The 22,248-nt window shown below is 39.1% G+C and overlaps 1 protein-coding gene and 1 long non-coding RNA gene across 15 annotated transcripts in view; one reads left to right on the forward strand and one right to left on the reverse strand.

The window, feature by feature from the left end:
• slc2a4rg (SLC2A4 regulator) overlaps positions 1 to 22,248 on the forward strand; it is a 147,901-nt gene that overhangs the window by 103,348 nt on the left and 22,305 nt on the right. For 13 of the 14 annotated variants that reach the window (XR_015523314.1, XR_015523312.1, XR_015523316.1 and 10 more), the window contains exons 4-5: positions 2,129 to 2,364; positions 19,951 to 20,051. Coding sequence is in view for 2 of the 14 variants with exons in the window: in XM_087306752.1 (XP_087162878.1) it covers positions 2,129 to 2,364; positions 19,951 to 20,051 (337 nt within the window). In the remaining 12 variants the exon portion in view is untranslated. Of the gene's footprint in view, positions 1 to 2,128; positions 3,386 to 8,913; positions 9,317 to 11,336; positions 14,125 to 19,950; positions 20,052 to 22,248 lie in introns of those variants that run through there. The other variant, XR_015523322.1, reaches the window with a different exon arrangement.
• On the reverse strand, positions 271 to 16,043 carry LOC141380590 (uncharacterized). The gene is made up of 3 exons (XR_015523332.1): positions 15,917 to 16,043; positions 13,349 to 13,471; positions 271 to 2,285 (listed from the first exon to the last, which is right to left on the reverse strand). It is a non-coding gene; the product is annotated as an uncharacterized LOC141380590 (long non-coding RNA).

Consider the following 22,248-nt stretch of genomic DNA (forward strand, 5'->3'; position numbering starts at 1 on the left):
AAAGCGTGTCAAACACTAGAAGTCATGTATAACAATAAATTGCAAACTGAAAAAAATGTAATTTGACTATGTGGGTTGGAATTTGATGTTTTATGAGATTAATTTTTTTTTAATTGTGATTATTTTGTGTATAAATTAAACATTTTGCAGGATCGCAAAAGTTTGCAACTTTTTGTTGATTTTGCTTTGAATTCGGCAAATCAAGAAAAACTAGGTGTACTGATTAATACACACATACAGTACATGTACACACAAATCCAGTAGTCAACATTTGAAGTGGATCAAAACCTTATATAAAAATATCAATTTCTGTAGTATACAAAATATATTGTTATATTTAGTTTTGTGTGTACATATTGTCACCTTAGAATTGTAAGGTTCTATTTGACATTTTTGTCAAAATTGAGTTTTTGACATATTCTTATTAATTGACAACTTATTTACATTATGGGCTGTTTTTTTTAAGTTGTTTACATTTTAAAACTTTTTATTTAAAAAACAAATGTTGCACATATACTGTTTGCTATGGAATGCAAAAACCTTGATGCTCAATATCTCAAAATCATTCAGAACGCAAATAGACCTTTAAAATTCCAAGGTGACGATATACAGTTAAAGGCAAAAATATTAGTCCTCCTGTGAAATTTTATTTATTTATTTATTTTTTTAATATTTGCAAGTGACAGAGCAAGGGAGTTTTCACAGTATTTCCTATAATATTATTTTATTTTGGGGAAAGTTTTATTTCTTTGAGTTTAGTTGAAATAAACACTGTTTTAAGAGTTCACACTTAGCTGATGATTGATTATAAGCAAGTTTGGCATGCTGTCCCAGGAGAGAGCCCTGAGCTCAAAGGTCAAAGGTCCCGTTTGCAGGGCGAGAGGGGAGCCTTGAGCTCAGGTAGATCTCGACAACTCCCGCTTGATAAAAACTGATGACTAAAAATTGAATGCTATGAAAAGATATGCTGCAGGGTGGGAGATTAACTGTAGTGCAAAATTTTGATTTATCAATTTACTTGTGCATGTTTTTGGAATGTGGGAGGAAACCGGAGGACCCGGGAAAAACCCACGCGAGCACGGGAAGAACATGCAAACTACACACAGAAACGATCACTGGCCTGTTAAAGGACTAGAACCGGTGACGTTCTTGCTGTGAGACAACAGTGCTAATCACTGGGCCAGTGTGCTGCCCAATGGAGGGAAAGTTGAAGAGGTAGGGGTGGAAGGGGGGCTCTTCAAATCGAAGATGACTGTAGTGAAAAAACCCTGGCTCTTTATAGTGGGTTAGGAATGGCCTAATTGGTGGAATCAGCCGTGTTTATGAATATACTTCACTTCAAATAATGATGGTTAATATAATTAGTTACTATAAAAATATTTGTTTTTAGTTTTTAACAGAACAAACCACTGTTGTCCAATAACTTGCCTAATTATATAAAATGTCTAGTTAACATAACTTTAAGCGGAAGCTAGTAGCTTGCAAAATCAATAGAAAAATATAATGTTCTGTCACTGTAATCTAGTTATTAAAAATCTCTCCATAAAAACAGTAATTGGGAAATATGTCTTTTTAAAAGTTTAAACTTCACACTAGTGCTAATAATTTTGACTTCACATACAGTTGAAATCAGAATTATTACCCTTCCTTTGAATGTTTTAAGTTTTTAATTTTTCAAACACCATTTTAAGGTAAAAATTTTTAGCCCCTATAAGCTATATAAATATTTTTGATAGTCTACAGAACAAACCATGGTTATACAATTACCCTAATTACCCTAACCTGCATAGTAAACCTAGTTAACCTAGTTAAGCCTTTAAATGTCAGTTTAAGCTGTGTAGAAGTGTCTTGAAAAATATCTAGTCAAATATTATTTACTGTCATCATGGCAAAGATAAAATAAATCAGTTATTAAATATGGGTTATTAAAACTATTATGTTTAGAAATGTGTTGAAAAAAATCTTCTCTCCGTTAAACAGAAATTGGGTTAAAAAATAAACAGAGGTGCTCATAATTCTGACTTCAACTCTATATGTGTGTGTTTTTGTCTATTGTTTTCTTTCATTTCAACTCTTTGTGTCTGTTTGCGCTTGATGCCTCCTAAATGCATTTGGATCTCGTCTTCAGGTGTAGATCTGGCTGGTAAAGCCTGGAAAGAGAGTCTGTCTGCCAGCTACAGCAGCTCCACCAGTGGAAACTGGAGTTGGGATGCCAGTGACCAATCAGTGCCCTCCACGCCATCACCGCCGCTCTCCAATGACACGGGCAAGAGCTTCCTGCTGTCCTGCCAGAGCGACGACAACAATGAAGAGAGTGAGAGCACACACTTCCTGTTCGAGGACCCCATCCCTCGCAAACGAAAGGTAAGGGTCAGGTCATATGAGTAAAACACAAAGAGTGGACTATAGTAACCTTAAAACAGCATGCAGTGTTTCACACATACAGTAGAGATCAAGTTTAGAAAATAGCCTTTAAAAAGTCCTAGTGCTTAGTTCTATTTGAAATTAATCTAAACGGAGCAGTTTTAAGCATATTACAAACTGTCATAGTCTGTAAAAAGAATTTAGTTTTTCTTATTTTTTATATATATATTTTCCAAATTATGTTTAACAGAGCAAGTTTTGGTTACAAAACCAGAGGACATTTTTAGAGTGTAGTTGGTTCATTTAAAAGAGATTTCAAGTATTATCTAGATCAAGGTTAAAATAGTTTAGAATTGTTCATTAGTTTTACTTTTCATTTCAATTCAATCAAATTCAGTTAGTTTTAATTAGTTTTTTTAGAGGGTGATTTACTAGTTTTTATTAATTTTTATATTTTGAAATTGCTTAGTTTTAGTTTAGTTTTTATTAGTTTTAGTGTTAATTTTACTTTTTAGTTTGTTGAGTTTTGTAAATAAGGATATTTGTTAGATGTAAGACTGAAAATCATCTGAATAAATATTGTATAATAAAAAATCAACCAAAAGACACAATAACACTAGAATCTACCATTACCATCTACAAGCCTGTGCAAGGCTGCTTCTGATGTTTGATACACAGTAGTACACAGGATCTTTAACGCGAACCAGATCTTTTATTAAAATTAATGTTGACAGGTTAGGACTTAACACGTAGTCAGCAATCATAATTTCAGTCAGTTAAAGCATCGCCATGATCTGAAAAGTTTATTAGAGTTACGTTTTGCAACCCAACCGAAGAATGATTCACTTATTTAAATTCCATTAGACTTTCTGTTTTGAAATAAACTTGAGTTTCGCCTGGTCTTCTTATTTAATCCTTCAGTTTACCCGCGCTGCAGTCGGTCAAGATTGATTCAGTCTTAACAGGCTGTCATGTACTGTTTGTGTTTAGTTCACTAATTTGCGCATGCGCAGTATTATTGGTTCCCCTTCGGTTGGGGAACTTCAGTGCCATAGAGTGGATTGATTGAATCCACGAAATGGGAGGATTCGGTTCAGAAGCCGCTTGTCTGAAAGAGTATTGAACGGGCCAATGAATGCAATGAATTGTCAGCGTAAGCTTGCACAGGTGTACTTCATTGCCAATTATCCCAGCATATAAGCACACCTGGAGCGAGCAGACGCCATCCTTTTCGCTTCAGAGACTTTCTGATCGAGTCGATGAGGGTTCCTCCTGCTGTGACCAGCGATTCTGAGCGAACGAGAGCATTCTCCCGGTCCAGAGTGTGTACACGCAGCGGCAGACGGTCGAGCTGGGTTTCTCCCTTGCCTGGCGTTCTTTGGGTCCGGTCCTCCAGAGCGGTGCGTATAAAGTTGCAAACTTCACAGAAAGAGCAACACAGTCGTGCAGCACGTCCTTTTCAGGACGGCGCTCCGACTGTGCGTTTCTGGATGCGGTGGTTTCCTGTCCTCGGATGATGGGCACGAGCACCGCGTTTCATGTCTGGGGGGTCCAGCATGTTAATGCGCTGCTCGCGGGCAGTTCATGTCATCATTGCGATGCCATGACTGTTGCGCAGTAAAGATCGCGGCTAGCCTTTGCAAAAGGGCGAACCACCCCAGTTGTCCCCTGCTCTGCAGCGGGCACTCGGGCAGATCTGAGGGTTTCAGCGAGAGATAATCCGTCGCCCACAGGCCCGCGGACCTCCCGCTCCTCTAAGCGCTCCATCCAAGCTTCGGGCGGGGGAAGCGATCCGTCTAACAGATGGTAGCCCTTACGCCCGATGACACCGGAGACCAGACGTCCACCGCGGCATCGGAGGGTGGGCTTTCATTGTCCGATGATGATCCAGACCCGCTCGCCCCCTTCGGGCTGGTGAGCGCTGTCACTACGGATCCTGAAACGGACATGTTAGCCGTGCTTTCCCGGGCTGCTTCCGTCCGCTGCGTGTGCGTTGGGGAGGACGATGTCCACATTAGTGATCCAGGAGCGCCACCCCTGGCTGATATGCGCGAAGTCGACAAAGTCCGCTTTCTTGACTTTCCCCATATCCCAAGCCATGTTCGGCGACACCGTCTGTGAATTCACCCAGGAATTCAAGGCGGTGAGAGAGCAGTTGGTGGGTGATGTCTTATCGGCGGTCCGTAGCCCGCTCCGCCCGCCGTGCCATTCATACCTGCTCCTCGCCGAAGGCGCCCGCCTACGAGAGCTGCTCCGCCCCCGCACACGCCTCTGGCGAAGCGAGCACGTCGGGCACCTCGGAAGCAGGCAGCCCCCCTGCCCAGAACGCCGCTAAGTCTGGCAACGGACCGCGAAGCGTCCCTGGGACAGGCCATCTGGAGAAGAGGGAACTTGCTCTTTCCCCGCTGGAGGGCGGGGCCCCATTTCCAACGGCACTTTTTACTGCCATGAAAACATTATGAAAGGGCACTTTTTACTTCCCCAGATGTGACAGCCCGAAATCTGCCAGTCTGGGACGCTATGCTTTCTAGCTTGCAGATTCGGTGCGTTTCGCCAGTGGCTCACGAGCGCTGGGAGGACGGTCTCCTTTCTCCCACCCCTCGAGCCTCCCCTCCGGAGCTCGGGTTCGGAGTGAGAGCAAATATCTCACCTCCAGCTTTTCCGTGGGACCCGCGAGCTTCCCGGATCAGCACACCCACTCCGCGCTGCCCCACTGCTGGTACGTCAGCGATTGTAGCGATGAGTCCATTAGCGGGAGCTCTGCCTGCCTGGTTAGCGCGGGCCAGCTCTTCGCGGTGGCTCATACGCACAATCAGACTCGGCTATGCGATTCAGTTCGCGAAACGACCCCCCAAGTCGCGGGTGTGTATTCACCAGGGTCAGCCCCCTGTCCGCCCCTGTCTTGCGAGAGGAGATTGCTGTCCTCCTGGCGAAGGATGCAATCGAGCCGCTCCCTCCAGCCGAGATGGAGAGCGGGTTTTACAGCCCACACTTCATCGTGCCCAAAAAGAGCGGTGGGTCACGGCCAATCCTAGATCTGCGCGTTTTGAACCGCTGCCTGCACAAGCTGCCGTTCAGAATGCTCACGCAGAAGCGCATCCTCCGGTGCGTTCGTCCTCTGCGTTGGTCTGCAGCATTAGACCTGATGGACGCGTATTTCCATGTCTCCACTCTTCCTCGCCACCGTCAGTTTCTGCGGTTTGCGTTTGAAGGTCGAGCTTGGCAATACAAAGCCCTCCCCTTCGGGCTCTCTCTGTCTCCGCGGGTCCTCACCAAGCCCGCGGAGGGTGCCTCAGCGCCCCTTCGGCTCGCGGGCATCTGCATACTCGATTTCTTTACGACTGGCTGATTTTTGCCCTCTCTCGGAGCAATTGATTATGCACAGAGACAAAGTGCTCTGGCACTTCCACCTGTGGGGGTTTCAGGTCAACCGAGAAAAGAGCAAACTCGCCCCCGTGCAGAGGATCTCTTCTCTCGGGCTGGAGCTGGACTCGGTCACCATGGCAGCGCGCCTCTCCGGAGAGCGTGCTCAGCTGATGCTGTACTGTCTGAGAGAGCTCGACAGTAAAATAGTGGTCCCACTGAAACTATTTCAGAGGCTCCTGGGGCATATGGCATCCGCAGCCGCTTCATGCCACTCGGATTATTCTATATGAGACCACTTCAGCACTGGCTTCACGATCGAGTCCCCAGACGCGCATGGCACGCTCGCGCACACCGAGTCTCTGTTACTGCGCTGTGTCGCCGCGCCCTCAGCCCTTGGAGCGACCCCTCCTTCCTACAGGCCTGGGTGTCTCTAGAACAGGCGTCCAGTCTTGTTGTCGTTTCAGCAGACGGTTCCAACACGGGCTGGGGGGCTGTGCGTTGCGGGCATGCGGCTGCGGACCTGTGAAAAGGTACCCAGTTGCATTGGCATATCGCCTGGAGCTGTTGGCAGTGTTCCTCGCTCTCCACCGTTTTTTTCCGGTGCTGGAGCGGCAACACGTGCTGGTCAGGACGGATAGTACGGCGGCGGTAGCGTATATCAGCCGTATAGGGGGTATGCGCTCTCGCCGCATGTCTCAGCTCGCCCGCCGTCTGCTCCTCTGGAGTCATCCGCGGCTGAAATCGCTGCACGCCATTCATATTCAGGCAAGCTCAACCGTGCAGCCAATGCGCTCTCACGGCAGCCTTGCGTCCTGGAGAATGGAGACTCCACCCCGAGTCTGTTCAGCTGATATGGGCGCGATTCGGGGAAGCCCAGATCGATCTGTTGCTTCCCCCGAGATTGCTCATTGCCAGTTGTTCTTTCCCTGACCGAGTGCTCTCGGCACGGATGCACTGGCTTACAGCTGGCCTCGGGGCACGCGCAAATACGCGTTTCCCCCAGTGAGCCTGCTCGCGCAGTTACTGTGCAAGGTCAGGGAGGACGAGGAACAGGTTGCTGGTTGCGCCCCTCTGGCTCAACCGGACCTGGATGTCAGAGCTCTCCCTCGCGATAGCCCTCCCCTGGCGGTCCCTTCGAGAGAGCACCTACTCTCTCAGGGACAGGGCACCACCTGGCACCCTCGCCGATCTTTGGAGATTTTTAGACGCGAGGAAGACTTAGGTAACCTCCGATTGGTGGCTAATACCGTCACTCGGGCTAGAGCCCCCTCCCCGAGCGCGCCTATGCCCTGACGTGGAGTCTATTCACTGAATGGTGTGTCTCTCGCTGAGAAGACCCCCGTAATCTGCCAGATCAGCGTTGTGCTTTCTTTACGCCGAGAGAAGTTGGAGAGCAGGCTGTCGCCCTCCACACTCAAGGTTACGTGGCTGCCATCTCCGCTCTCATAACGCGGTGGCTGGCAGCACCGTGGGAACGCATAACCTCATCATCCGGTTCCTCAGGGGCGTTAAGCGAATTAATCCACCCGCCCCCTCTCATGCCCTCTTAGGATCTCGCCCTCGCTACACAAGCCGCGTCAGATCCCTTCGATCCTCAACTCAGTATCTTTCTGTCCCTGAAGACAGCTCTGCTGGTCGCGTTGATATCGATTAGAGTGTCGGGGACCCGGAGGCATTTTTCGGTCAATGACTCATGCCTGTAATTGGGCTGGCTTTCTCTCACGTCCTGAGACCCCGCCCGCGATATGTGCCCAAGGTTCCTACCACTCCGTTTTAATACGAGGTAGTGAGCCTGCAAGCGCTGCCCTCGGAGGAGGCAGACCCAGCCCTTCTTTATTGTCCAGTTCGCATTTTGCGTATTATCCGGACCGCACTCAGAGTTTACATCATCTGAGCAGCTCTTCGTCTGTTATAGCGGTCGGCAGCAGGGAAGTGCCGTACCGAAATAAGTTCCCACTAGATTGTGGATGCCTTTCTTTCACTATCAGAGCCGAGATGAGCCGCGTCCCCCGAGAGCGCTAACAGACATCTGTAGAGCTGCGGGCTGGGTGACACCCAACACATTTGCAAGGTTTTACCATCTGCGAGTGGAGCCGGTTTCCTCAAGGGTATTAGGTGACCCTTGGTGATTGAGGAAACAATTCGGTAGGGTGTTGAAACACGCTTGCTGCGCCATTTTCCCTAACACGGAGATACGTGCGCGTTTTTATCTGTCAGTAAAGTTCCCCATCAGGTGAGCCCTGCAGATTCCTCCGTGGCCCCCAGCACTGACTCAGCGGAGGAGTCACTTGCTGGCCCACTACGTTGTAGGTCTGCCCGCTGGTCAGCCCGCGTTTTGGGTAAAGGTGCCTGCTATGCGTGATCCCCACTAGGCGATCCCATATGCTTATTCCGCCACGGTTAAGTCCCCCCCTGGGCGGACCCGTGTCTTCCCTCCCCGCTAACCATTCTTTTGCTATGCGTACTCCCCCTTTTTAGGGCTAGTCCATATGTAAATTCTGCCATCTATCCCCCCTTGGGTAACGGATGGCCTCCGCAGCGTCCTCCCTATCGGGATTGCACGCTTCCCAACGTACTGTCGTATTTTCCTAGAATTATCTAGATGCTCACGACTTCCCAAAAATATATCTAAATCCGTAAAACTTCTGTTGAAGTAGGATAAATTAGGGCCAGGGACACGTTGGAGGACCGAGCCTCCCATGATGTGGGTGCGTCACGCTTGCTTGACAATCCCCTCATCGGGGGCGTTGGTAAGGTGCAGTCATTATGGCGCTTTCCATACTTCTCCCATTTCAATCAATCCACTCTATGGCACTGAAGTTCCCCAACCGCAGGGGAAAGTTCGAGGTTACAGAAGTAACCCTTCGTTCCCCGAGGAGGGGAACGGAAGTGCCATACTCCATCGCCATAATGGCTGTCCCTTAGCTGTTTGAAAGTCTCTTCAGCTTAAAAGGATGGCGTCTGCTCGCTCCAGGTGTGCTTATATGCTGGGATAATTGGCAATGAAGTACACCTGTGCAAGCTTACGCTGCCAATTCATTGCATTCATTGGCCTGTTCAATACTCTTTCAGACAAGCGGCTTCTGAACCGAATCCTCCCATTTCGTGGATTCATTCAATCCACTCTATGGCACTTCCGTTCCCCTCCTCGGGGAACGAAGGGTTACTTCTGTAACCTCGAAGGTTCACCGCTTCTCGTGTACTGTTCTAATAACTGAATAACTCAGTATATATTGGTTTATTTCAGGACAGAGGGGAGTAATAAGCTTGTAAAATGTAAGTTGTTTGTGGAAAAGTGCTGAATTGTATCAAATGATTCAGTTCGATTTGGTGAATTGGTTCAACCAGTTTACTTAGAAGATCCGGTTAAAAATAACAATTCGTTCACGATCACTAATACAGAAATGAAACCTATTATTGGGCACAAATGAGTTTATACTTTTAAGTGTCTGCTCTGGTTGTATTCAATGCTGTCCCCGTGCTACTGCTTGTCCGGCCATTGTTTTTGTTGAGGGAGCAACAGCAGGTCTGACCTAAGGAGGTCCGGCTTGATCTGGCCAATGGCATCAGGATTACAGACTTTAAAGCCGCTTTTCCACTATCGTGCTGAATCGTTCTTTAAACAGAACTGTTCCATTCCGTGCCAAACCGGGCCAGACAGCACGGATACGGTTTCATTTTCCACTGTCGTGCTGCGACAAAGCTCTTTAAAACATTACACAAAACGCATCAGTAGTTGCCTTGGTAACGCAATGTAAACGGCTCCCTTTGTTCAACTAAAGTTAAATAAGAGCCGAAACTATTTATTTATTTTTTTTCATAAAAGCAAAAGCAACCATGTGACTAAACACTGTTATGCCGCTCTATGAAATAGGGGTGCTAAATGTGCACCCTTATTTATTTATATGTTGCGCAGCTCTGGCTAAATTTTATTTGGAGGGAAAATTACCAAAATGTAACGTGATGATTAAAAATAATTGGAGGGGAAATAAATAATATTTAAAATCTCTGAACATAACAGAAAAATAAACAATGATAAGACAACAAAAATAGTGCATTTGTATTATAGTGGCAGAAATATAATTAAAAAAATAAAATAAAATAAAATAAAAACACAGCACATAAATTATTTCATTTTTAACAATTAATTAAATTACACTGCGTTTTTATATCAAAAGTTGATAATGATATAAAATATACTACATTTTGATGGTAAAATGAAACCAGTTAAGCGATGGCTGTTATTTGTTTTAGTATTTAAACATTAAATAACGAATGCAGCAAGTGAAAATAAAAACGAATATGAAACAACACGTATATTGCAGGATTTAAAGCATTTAAAGCACTATTATATTTAGCAAAATGCTGCTCTATTATCTTTTTATTTTGATCATTTTATTTTTATTATAATAATTATTTTTGTGTTCATATTAACTAACAAGCTGTAGGCGAATTATTGCTAGACGTTTTAGAAAATATTTGCGTAGCTAGCCTATATAAAGATCACCACAAAAAAACTAAAACACAGAAACATACATGCCTCATAAATGTCATATAACTTATGTATAATTGAATCATATAATTGCCTATAGCTGAAATGATAAAAATGCTCATTTTATTTTTATAAAACATTTGTCAAAACGTATTGATATTTTTTGAGGAAAAGCAATTCTGACATTTAAGAATCCATATTTATTTAATTCATTCATTCTTTTGACTTGTTTATTAGTGCATATGCTATAATATAAATCATACAACAGTACCTTGGACAGTTACAGTGCCGCTCCGAAAAGCTTTCAAGCAAAGTCTTTTGGACGGCCGACATTACAACACGACGTCCTTCAGGTGGTCTCGCCGGTATTAACACGCTGTCCTGGCTTTGAATTAAAAAGTGCAATTATTTCCTCGTTGTTAAAAGAGTCTGCAAGTTCGTGTTCCATGGATATATATATCGTGATGTTGTTGTGGAATTTGGACATCGACGATGCTAAGCGTGACTTTATTCGCTTTATTCGATGCGCAGCAGGAAAAAAAGTCAGCAGCGCAAGTCGCTGGCATGTTTCTCCCAGATCAGAGCGAGTTTTGTGCTGTGAAATACAGCGCTGCGTGCAATAAACTCACATTCAGCAGGCGAAGTAGGTCTGTATTCAAGTCAATAAAATAATAACGTTAATGAATAAAATATCTTCGTAAGAATGTGATGAGTTATTCACTTCTCTGCCAGAGACTGCTCTATGCTCTCATCCCATACGATCCCATACGAACCACTAACATCATTAATTTAGGAAATCATCCACCCTTTTCAAACTGTATCGTTTAGACCTGGATCGTTATTTTATATTAAATGTACTGTAGTTTATTGAGGATGTCTGATGACTAGCGCGCTTCTGCTGAGCCAGCTGTGGTAGCTTAGCAACCGAGTCGCGACGTCAACACACAGAATCTGTCAGCACAGTTCAGCACGGTTGTCTAACCGTGCCGAGAATTCCGGGCTGAGAACGGTTTGTAATCGTGCCGCGCCGTTCCAGGCTCAGTGGAGAAACAACCGTAACCGTACCGAAGTGTTCTTAGAACGGTTTGGCACGATAGTGGAAAAGCAGCTTAAGGTCCAGTAATGGTCAACCACCTGGCAGCGCAAAGTAAATAGATTTACTTCTAAAAGGCTTACAGTAGGTTTATGTATTACATACATTTACAAAAACAAAAATAAAGGACATTTTTGCTTTAATTTTAGTTAGTTTTGTATGTACACAATACAGTTTCAGTTCTTTCAGTTCAGTTTTTAAACTCGTTTTAATTTTTATTTCAGGTAACGAAAAGTTTTTTTTCAATTCTATTTTTTGTTTTTTTTTTATTTGTTTTTGTTAACTATAATAACCTAGAGATCTAGATGTTTTTCTCATGTTTTTCTCAAGTTTTTTATCTGTGAGGCAAGTATTAGCTGAGATGTATGGTTCACAACAAGGAAGCTGCAGAAACACACACGTCTGGATTGAGCCCACTCCCCAGAGAAATATCAGCCTATAGCAATCAGTGATTGGCTCCTTTACTTGAAAGCGAAGCTTCCTTTGCTAGAGCATCCATACTGACCATTACATTTTTCCTCATTCAAAGCTATACGAGTGACACCACTTGTGTATTCTATAGTTTTTGGTTATAACAACTAAGAAACTACATTTCCTGAAAGCTGGTGATACAAAAACAGAAGCCAAAAAATAAAATAAACAAGTAAACAACAGGGTCAGAATGTAGTAACATCTGAAAATGTGGTAAAAATCAGGCTACCGCGAGGGCTTCTCTTTTTCTTGACTGCTTTTTAAAACTGATGGTTGGGTTTAGGGAGGTGGGTGGTCAGTTCAATCGGTGCTTTTGAAAACACTATTGGTTGGGTTTAGGAAAGAAGGAGGGTGGGTCAGTCATTTAGTCAGTTAGTCAGTCAACAGCGGCCTCATGAGAAAAACAAGATCTCAAAAAGCATTCACAGCCGCCTCTGGTGGATTCACGAAAACGAAAACTGCAAAATATTGTACCTCCTGGGACATATTTAGCGCTCTCCAGAAAAGTATATAGCGGTACGTTTTCTGAATAAGCCTGGATTGGATGTCCAGGAGAGACTCGGGATATCCGTGGGAAACTTGTGATTTCTGTGAGAGACTCGTGTTGTCTTAGAGACTGTGTTACATAAAAAAAATAAAAACTATTTTAGCAACATTTTAGATCAGTGTGCAATTTCTAAATCTCTATTGAAGGTCTCAGTATGGTTAAAAAACACTGTATCTACTATAAATTACTAGTATATTTTTCTGTGGGTGTCTGATGATGGAAAATATATCTGGTAGCAGATATCTTAGCCTCTGTTACTTTTTACCTTGCACGAGTTTGTTAACATTTATTATTATTTATTTAGGATATGCATTTTCACATTCTGACTCCAATGCCTAATTATTTAACTGTTGAAAAGACTATAAATGATATATTCTTAAAAATAAAATATGATGTGTTCTTTGAAAGAGTTGCATTATGAAGATTTTATATTGTCATTCTGGCATTAATGAGTGGCATAACATGGTCTTAAAATGACATCAATATCGTTTAGAGCAATATATTTTGGTGCAATATATTAAAAAATAGATATCATGCTAGGCCTACTGTATGGTATACGTTCCATGATGTGTTGATATGTTATTTCTGATACTTTATTTCTGCACATTAGGGTAATAGCATCACTGTTCAATAAACTCACCCATGTTCCTTTAGTCAGTTTAGAAGTCTATTAAACTCATCAACACAAGTACAATGAGTCTTGCCACTTTTGTGCATCAGAAAGTGATGGACTGTTCTCTTATTTTTTTTCACTTCAAAAAATGCTTTTCTTTCTTTGATTTTTGGTCTTGTTTCTAGTCCAAATAGCTAAAGATTCTTAAACTAAGAAGCATTTTCTAGTCAAGCGAAAATATGGTCTTGTTTTAAGAAATGATGTGCCAAAATTCAGTAAGTTTTTACCTTAAAACATGCAATATAATCCACCAATGGGGTGAGCAAAACAATCTTATGTCAAAACGAAATGTGTGTGCGTGCATGCTTGGGTGCGTGTGCGCATGCATGTGTGTGCTCTTACAGATCCACTCAGGTTTATGCTTTCACAGCGATACACGTCACACGCAGTAATACACGTTTTCCACACTGTTCCCCAGTGCAGGATTTTGTAAACATGGATTCTGTCAGGACTGCACGCCTCTCTCTAAAGAAAAGGAGAAGAGTGAAAAAATGTTTATTCAGATGTTTTTTGATTCAGAATATTTCTCAACTCTGATGCCATATGTGCAACTGCAGATACAGGACGGGGAAAGTCATTGGATGGAAAAAGCTTCCTTAAGTGATTTCAGACACAGTTGAAGTCAGAATTATTAGCCCCCCTAAATTATTAGCCCCCTGTTTATTTTTCCCCCCAATTTCTATTTAACGGAGAGAAGATTTTTTTTTCAACAGATTTTTTATACGTAATAGTTTTAAATAATAACTCATAATAATTGAACTGAATTGAATTAACTGATTTCTTTGATCTTTGCCATGATGACAGTAAATTATATTTGACTAGATATTTTTCAAGACACTTCTACACAGCTTAAAGTGACATTTAAAGGCTTAACTAGGTTAATTAGGTTAACTAGGCAGGTTAGGGTAATTAGGCAAGTTATTGTATAACAATGGTTTGTTCTGTAAAAAAAATTTACTTAAAGGGGTTATTAATTTTTACCTTAAAATGATTTTAAAAATTTTTTATTGCTTTTATTTTAGCCGAAATAAAACAAATAAGACAAGAAGAAGAAAAGATATACTCAGACATACTTTAAAGATTTCCTTGCTCTGTTAAACATCATTTGGGAAATATTTAAAAAAAGAAAAAAAAATCCAAGTTAATTCTGACTTCAACTGTATATAAAGGGAATGTTTTGCAGTACGACTTGATCTGTTTGTTGTATATTATATAGATTTTTCTGCTTCCCAAGACTTATTTATTTAATCAAAATTACAGAAATTATATATATATATATATATATATATATATATATATATATATATATATATATATATATATATATATATATATATATATTTAGACTAAAATATTATTTTGATAAGTATATCTGTTTAATAGATCAGTTTTGTTCAAATGCACCACATAAATGACATATATTCAGTGAAAAATGGATAAAAATATTCATGAAGTGCACTTTACTTCTGTGATGCGAAGTTAAATTTTCAGCATCAATGCTCTAGTCTAGTCAGTGTCACGTGGTCCTTGAGAAGAAAGCATTATAATATTATGATCTAGTGCTAATTATTATTACTTACACTCCAAAAATATAGCGTTTTTCTTACTTGTTCAAACTACTTAGCTAATCGAGCTAAAACAACACAATTGTTGAGATTTTTATTTATTGTTTTATGTTCAGTCCACTTAAATTAAGGTAACTTAAGTTTACTTAGGGTTTGTGTTAGGGCAACATGAATGAATGGTGTGGAACCCTGCATACAGTGTATTATTAGTGTTGTACTGCTTATATTTTTGTGGACACTGATATATATATATATATATATATATATATATATATATATATATATATATATATATATATATATATATATATATATATATATATATATATATATATATTCAGGATTTTTTTGAAGAACAAAAAGTTCAGTGTACAGCATTTATTTGAATGCGAACCTTTTGTAATGTTATAAATCTTTCATTAATTTAAGGCATCTCTGCTGAATAAAAACTGTAGATGTGTCAGCCCATAGCATTCTGTCATGTTAATATTTACAATATGCCATGTTAATTTAACAAGCATAACTTGTTGTTCAAGTTCTTTAATCTAAAAGGAAATTATGTAATTTGAACAAATAAAATCATGTTATTTAATAAATAAATGATGTAGTTTAAGCATATAAAAATCATGTTCTTTAATTGTAAAGAAATGGTGTGGTTTGAACATATAAAAGTCATGTTATTTAATCAAAGTTAAATTATGTAGCCTGAACATAAAAAAACAATTTAATTGAAAATATTAAAAAAAATAATGTTTAATAAACATAACTTTATTATGTGCAACCGATGTACATATTTTTTATGTTAATTCGACAATTTTTTTTTTCAGTGTGTAATGGTACATATTTTAAGGCATAATCTGAAGCTGAATAAATGTTCATTGATGTATGATTTGTTGTGCTATGATAATTTCACAGTCATTATACTACTTAATGTCTGGAATCTGAGTGTTCAAAACATATATGCAGAAATATCTAAACAAATGATTATAATCTCCTTTAAAGTTGTCTAACTTAAGTTCTTACTCTTTAAAAAATGCCTTATTCCACATAATTGATTTGTTTTGTGACAGCATGAATTAATTAAGTTAATTAATGTACAAATTTAAGTGGATTGAACATAAAAATAATTAAGTTGTCAAAAAAAGAATCAAGAGTTGTGTTGTTTCAGCTTATTTTAAGTAATTTGATCAAGAAGCAAACCATTTTTGAGTGCATACTTTAAGTTATGTTAAGGAAATGTACAAAATCTTCACAAAGATGATCTTTACTGAATATCAGACCATATTTGGCCTGTCATTTTTAACAGAATATGACTAGAGTCAAAATTAACAGAAATTTTACTGACCTTAAATTTTGGAACACAAAAGCAAAAATCACATTTAAATCAAGACGCTTCCTGTGGACATCAACAGAGTAACACATTGGAGTAAATGTTTGCTTAAAGACTTGTTAATACTAGTATGTAATTGCTTACTTGCCATATCCCTGCAAAGTTAATGTCCAGTCCTTTACTTCCTGTCAGGACTGTTTTTGTTTTTAAACCAAGTAACTGTGCAATGATATGCCAAAGTACGCTGAAAAATTATCTTTGCTGTTTGCTCAAACTACTTATTTAAAATCAGCTGAAAAACCCAAGATAGCTTAATTGTTTTATTATTAATGCACTTAACTTTGTAAAAACATAGAACTTGACGTTTATCTGATAAAAATATTCAACTTTAAATCAGTGCTGTTAATGTTACCATAAATATGGTTATTTTTTTAAATAAAGATCGTTCAGACTCAAATAATTTATAAAGCGAAAATAGTTGATGTAAATTCAATAAATAATGTTTTTCAGTTCAATATTCTTTTAGTGCAAACCTTGTTTACTTATAAAAAAATATTAGTATTATGCCAGATTGTGTTAGAAACCATCCAATTTACAGCTAAAAATATAATCAGAATATTTAAGCGAATACTCCATAAAAGACCATATACAGAGTTTCTCATTTCTCATGGGTTTGCACTACATGAAGTGGAATATGTTTTGGGCTGCAGTGAGTGCAGAAAGACAGATGGATGTGTCCCATACTGCTAGTGCTTGTTTTAGGCAACAGCGCTGGCCGTCTCCTCTATTATTTCAGCTCACCAGAGGCCTCCCGCGCCCCTATATGTTCCGCTATAGCCAATACAAACCACTCTCGGTGGAGGAGAACAAGAAAATGAAGCAGAGCAGCTTCCTGAAGCGTAACACTAGAGGACTGACGACTCATTCATAAACACTCATGGCTAAATCTATAATTGAAAGTACTTCTGGTAGTCAAGTCAGGTCATCTTTTAGTCCTACAGCACTTTTTTCAGTGTACAATCAGCAACATTTGAAGTGGATCATCACCTTTCACCAAAGTTGTCCTAAAACTAAACACCTATTCTTGTAGGACAGTTCTGAAAAAACATTTTTGATTCACTTCAAAGGTTGACTTCTGTAGATTTAGATGTGTCAAAGCCAATTTATGTATTGTAGGTGAACAGAAAATAATATTATTATTAATATTAATAATAAACCCAACCCTTATTGTGGGATGAGCAAGTCGTACTAAATTTTACAAATGAGATTGTACGAATTCATACGAATTGGCCTTTAAATGAAAAAGTTAGGAATTGCTGTGGGATAGTGTTGGATCTGGGCACCCTTACAGTGCCGAAGACTTAATTATCTTATTAGTTCGAACATGAACATTTACGCATGTTAATCTGGCCTATTACTTGTTGTATATTTATTATTATTATTATTATTATTATTATTATTATTATTATTAATAATAATAATAATAATAATAATAATAATAATAATAATAATAATAATAATAATAAAAGCCATTATGGAACATATTCAACAGAATATTAGTGGTAGTTTTTTTCACAACAACACTGATATTAATAATAATGATGATGATAATATTAATAATGATGATGATGATGATTATGATGATAATAATAATAACATTAATAGCAATAATAATAATAATCAAATCCATTTTGAACCATAATAAGCATACTAGTGGTAGTTTTTTTTTTTTTTTACAACAACACTATTATTATTATTAAAACAAGACTATACTGTTTACTTGTCTAGAAAATTGCTTCTTGATTTAATAATGGGATAAGAATCAGCACCTCCAAGTCTGAGGCCATGATGCTCAACCGGAAAAAGTTTGTTTGCCATCTCCAGGTTGGAGGAAAGTCCTTACCACAGGTGAAGGAGTTAAAGTTTCTTGGGGTTTTGTTCACGAGTGAGGAAAGGATGGAACGTGAAATTGACTGGCGGATTGGTGCTGCATTGCAATAATGTGGTCGATGCAGCGGTGTGTTGTGGAAAAGAAGGATCTGATGAACCGCCAATTTATCCAGCATATGTTTTACGCAGCAGATGCCCTTCCAGCTGCAACCCATCACTGGGAAACATCCATACACACTTATACAATTTTTTTACTTGCATATTATTACATTTATTTCCTCATGTCATTTTATTTTCTACAGGGCTGGATTTCCATCAAGATAAAATGAAATATTAGAATAAATAACTTAAAGCTCTTTGACATAAATTGCTAAAAAGAGAAACAAAAAATAGAAATCTGTGTCTAAATTGTAAATATAAATGATACTATTTCAAATTAAAATATATATATATATACATACATTTCAGATTAATTTGGACCCTTTAAAATGTATTTACTAAAGATTCTCTCAGTATTCATCTTGTAAAGTGAAAGAACTGTATTGATATTCACCAAACATCCTGTTTTTTCTCTACAAAGCCAATTCCTTTAGTTAATTCAGCCCAAGCCTATTAGCATACAGACAGCTTTCAAACATTGTTGTGTAGCCTCAGCCTGAGGTGTCATATTTGGTCTTTTGTAAGCTTTATACTAAATTTAAATGTAAATGTTTTAAATGTAAAAAACTACATTTAAAAAGAACTAATAAGGTTGTAAAATAATCTAAAAGCTGTGCAAGAGATGTAATTGTAGGCGAGGCAGTGGCGCAGTGGGTTGTCGCCTCACAGCAAGAAGGTCGCTGGTTCGAACCTCGGCTCAGTTGGCGTTTCTGTGTGGAGTTTGCATGTTCTCCCTGCCTTCGCGTGGGTTTCCTCCGGGTGCTCCGGTTTCCCCCACAGTCCAAAGACATGGGGTTCAGGTGAATTGGGTAGGCTAAATTGTCCGAATGTGTGTGGATGTTCCCCAGACATGGGTTGCGGCTGGAAGGGCATCCACTGCGTAAAAACTTGCTGGATAAGTTGGCGGTTCATTCCGCTGTGGCGACCTCGGATTAATAAAGGGAATAAGCCGACAAGAAAATGAATGAATGAATGAATGAGATGTCATTGTGAAATTTGTATATTTATTCCTGATATCTTTACACACTCAAAACAATCAAAAGATTTCTGATGCTTGTTCAAAGGGCCTATTTCAAATGAGCTGATTCTTGAAATTTTAAGGAGATAACTTAATTGTTTTATGTTCAAGCCATTTAAATTTGGAAAAGAGACAACATTCATCAGTTCACAGCATTAACCTTTTAGATACAATAGTATTTGGATGCAGACTTTATGATGCAATGTCAGACACAATGCACTCGATGGAGTGAGTGAGGTCACTGTGACGGGTAGGGTTAGGGGTGATGTTAGGTGATCGCATTAAAAAGCATTGGATGCAGCTCAGATTGCACTGCACCAGGTCTGCATCCAGACCCCTCTCTTTAGATAGGCCTGTGCAAAAAAGTTCTGGCTTTTATATGGAGTTTTTGGAAGTAAAACAGCAGATTATAGTGTGTGTGGATAAATATTCGTACTATGTTTACTATGGCCTGAGAGCTGAGATGCTTAATGTTTGTTTTTCAAACATACTGTATCAAGGTAAGTGCTCAAAGATCTCGCTTTCTTCACCTCTCACACACTACATATAGCCCCATATAAAAGGCAGAAACAAAGTTTTTTTTTGCACTGCAACTGCTGATCAACAGTAAAAATTACAAAAAAGGGAAAACCACCAACAATCAGGAACTCTTGATATTCGGTGTCATGGATTTGTAATTAAAAATGAGTCAAAGTTGCAAAAACAGTCACAAACATAATGTAAGTGTAGTAAATTTCCCAGTGTGTACTGTTGAGTTTTTGAAAAATTCTAAGCATTTTCCCGAAATATGTCTTAAAATAAGATTTGTCCCCAAAAATCATTTCATTTGCTGAAACACTGAGAAAGATGTGGCCAAATAACACTGAAAATGTGGATGAAAACATTCCCAACAACACACAAGGGTTTAACGTTCACACTATTGGTCCTGTGACTTCACCAACGTGTCTTTTTATCATCTGTAAACTGTGTTTGTGTGTTGCAGAACTCCATGAAGGTGATGTTTAAGTGTCTGTGGAAGAACTGTGAAAAAGTCCTCAGCACCTCCTCAGGGATCCAGCGCCACATCCGCACCGTCCACTTGGGGTAAGAGACACTCACACCCGTCTGTCCCGCCGTCACCAGTTACATTAATGCAATGAATGTCTTTCAAATCTACATAACAGATTTTCCCCAAAGAAAATATCTCAAAATGTTACTAAAATGTGTTATTTACATTTAGCAGGATGTCCGCAGGGCATTCAGGAAATTTAAAACATTTTAAATTTCCTGAAATATTGTGTTGTAGGTCTTAATCATTTTTAACAGATCTTCATTTTCACATTTCAAATCAACATCATCAGATTTTTAAATTTAATTTTTTATTTTTTTATTTTGATAAAGCAAGTAAAATCTTTTTCATGAAACATCTTTTCAAATAAAATAGGATTTAAACATAACTTTACTTAAACATAACTTTCCTTAAGATATGTTTTTTAAAACAGCATGTAAAAAGCCTTAATTCTCCCCTGCTTGTAAAAGTGAAAAAGAAAGGGAGGTGCATTTTTGTCAAAATTGAGTTATTCACATATTAAATGACATCTTATTTACATTATGTGATGTTTTTTTTATGAGTTGTTTACATTTTAAAACTTTTTATTTAAAAACAAAAATGATTTATCTACAAAGTTGAACTCTTATCAGCATTTTTAATGCACCCCTATAGTTGAATTTAAAAAAATAAGAATAATATAAGAATTTTTTAAATAAAATGAATCTATAATTTGTTGCCCACATATTTAAATAAATTATATATAGTACATATGTATTTTTAGTCTACAAAGATTTAACTTATTTTTCAAAGCATTGAATAAAAATACTAATAAAACTATATATATAGGCTATATATATATATATATATATATATATATATATATATATATATATATATATATATATATATATATATATATATATATTTTTTTTTTTTTTTTTTTTTTTTTTTTAAAGGGTATTTTAATGTATTGCTTTTACAAACTTATAAAGCATATTATTGCCATGGCATATAATGCACAATGCTTCTCCAATCCAGTTCTATGAATCTGAGTTCTACGAATCTGAGTCTTTCATAATACAAACACTGATTTACTGTCTCTCTCCTTCTCTCCCTGTATTTTCTCTACTCTTCTCGTGATGAAGACTTGATTATAAACCTAAAAGTATCCGAAATCACACACACTATACCTCTTCTCTCCCATCTCTCTCCTCTTCTGGGCCTTTCTCTCTCTCTCTCCCTCTCTCCCTCCTTTTCTGTCTGTCTCTCACACGATGAATCTAGTCCGCGCTGCGCTGCCGTTAGCCTCCTCCGCCTGGTTAATGCTAGCTTCTCATCATTTAAAGTTACCATAACGTCTTCTTCTGTACCCTCAATCTCCTAATCATGGGTCTGTTTAAAGATGGTGTGTATGGAAAATGCCTCAATAAATATGCCTCCTCTCCTCTTTCTCTCGCGTTTGCTAAATCCACTTGTCCACTCATTTTTGATCTATGACAGATATAACGTTACACTAAAGTCCGCTCAGTTTAGTGCGGGTTATTACAAAACTGACGTTTCCCCGCTTGACCAATTACAGCATTCTGTTTAGTTAAAGAAAGAAAGGCAGTTTAAATATAATAATAATATTAATATGTGATCGCGATTTTTTTTGCTCAGAGGAAATACAGTTGTCTGAGCAATATAGTTTTTGCAGAGAGGGAGGCACCTATAATAAGGCTAAACATTATTAAATACCCACGAGACACTTGTGACTTTATATCACATTTGCATTATTTTTAAACAATGTTTCCTTCCTGTTAAAAATAAATATATTTCCAATCTGATATGTAATGGGGAGGAAAAAAGTAGCACGAGTTCAGCTGATGGTGGATTCGAACCGAGTTTATGATTAATCGCGGCAAAAGATGAATCTGTGCGCCTTACAAGGTGCGCCACCGCGGCTGTAATGATCAACAGCTCTTTACTCATGTTGTCTCTATCAATCAGGTATCGATGAGCGTAAATCCTGAATAGCTTATGCCAACTAGATGCGCTATTTGCAATTAGCCAAAAAAGACACTCCGAAATTGTCTTTTTTTCTCCCCCCTCGCAGGGGCCCCTAGTGCGCACGGGCCCTTGGGCCTGTGCCCATAAGGCCCATTGGTTAATCTGGCCCTGCGAACCACACAAAATGGAGATGTGTGTAAATGTGACGATTAAGAAGCATTTCCTTTACATTGAGATTCATTCATTCATTCATTTTCTTTT

This window comes from Danio rerio, chromosome 23 (assembly GCF_052040795.2).
Source record: "Danio rerio strain M-AB ecotype USA chromosome 23, GRCz13ab, whole genome shotgun sequence".
NCBI lineage: Eukaryota > Metazoa > Chordata > Actinopteri > Cypriniformes > Danionidae > Danio > Danio rerio.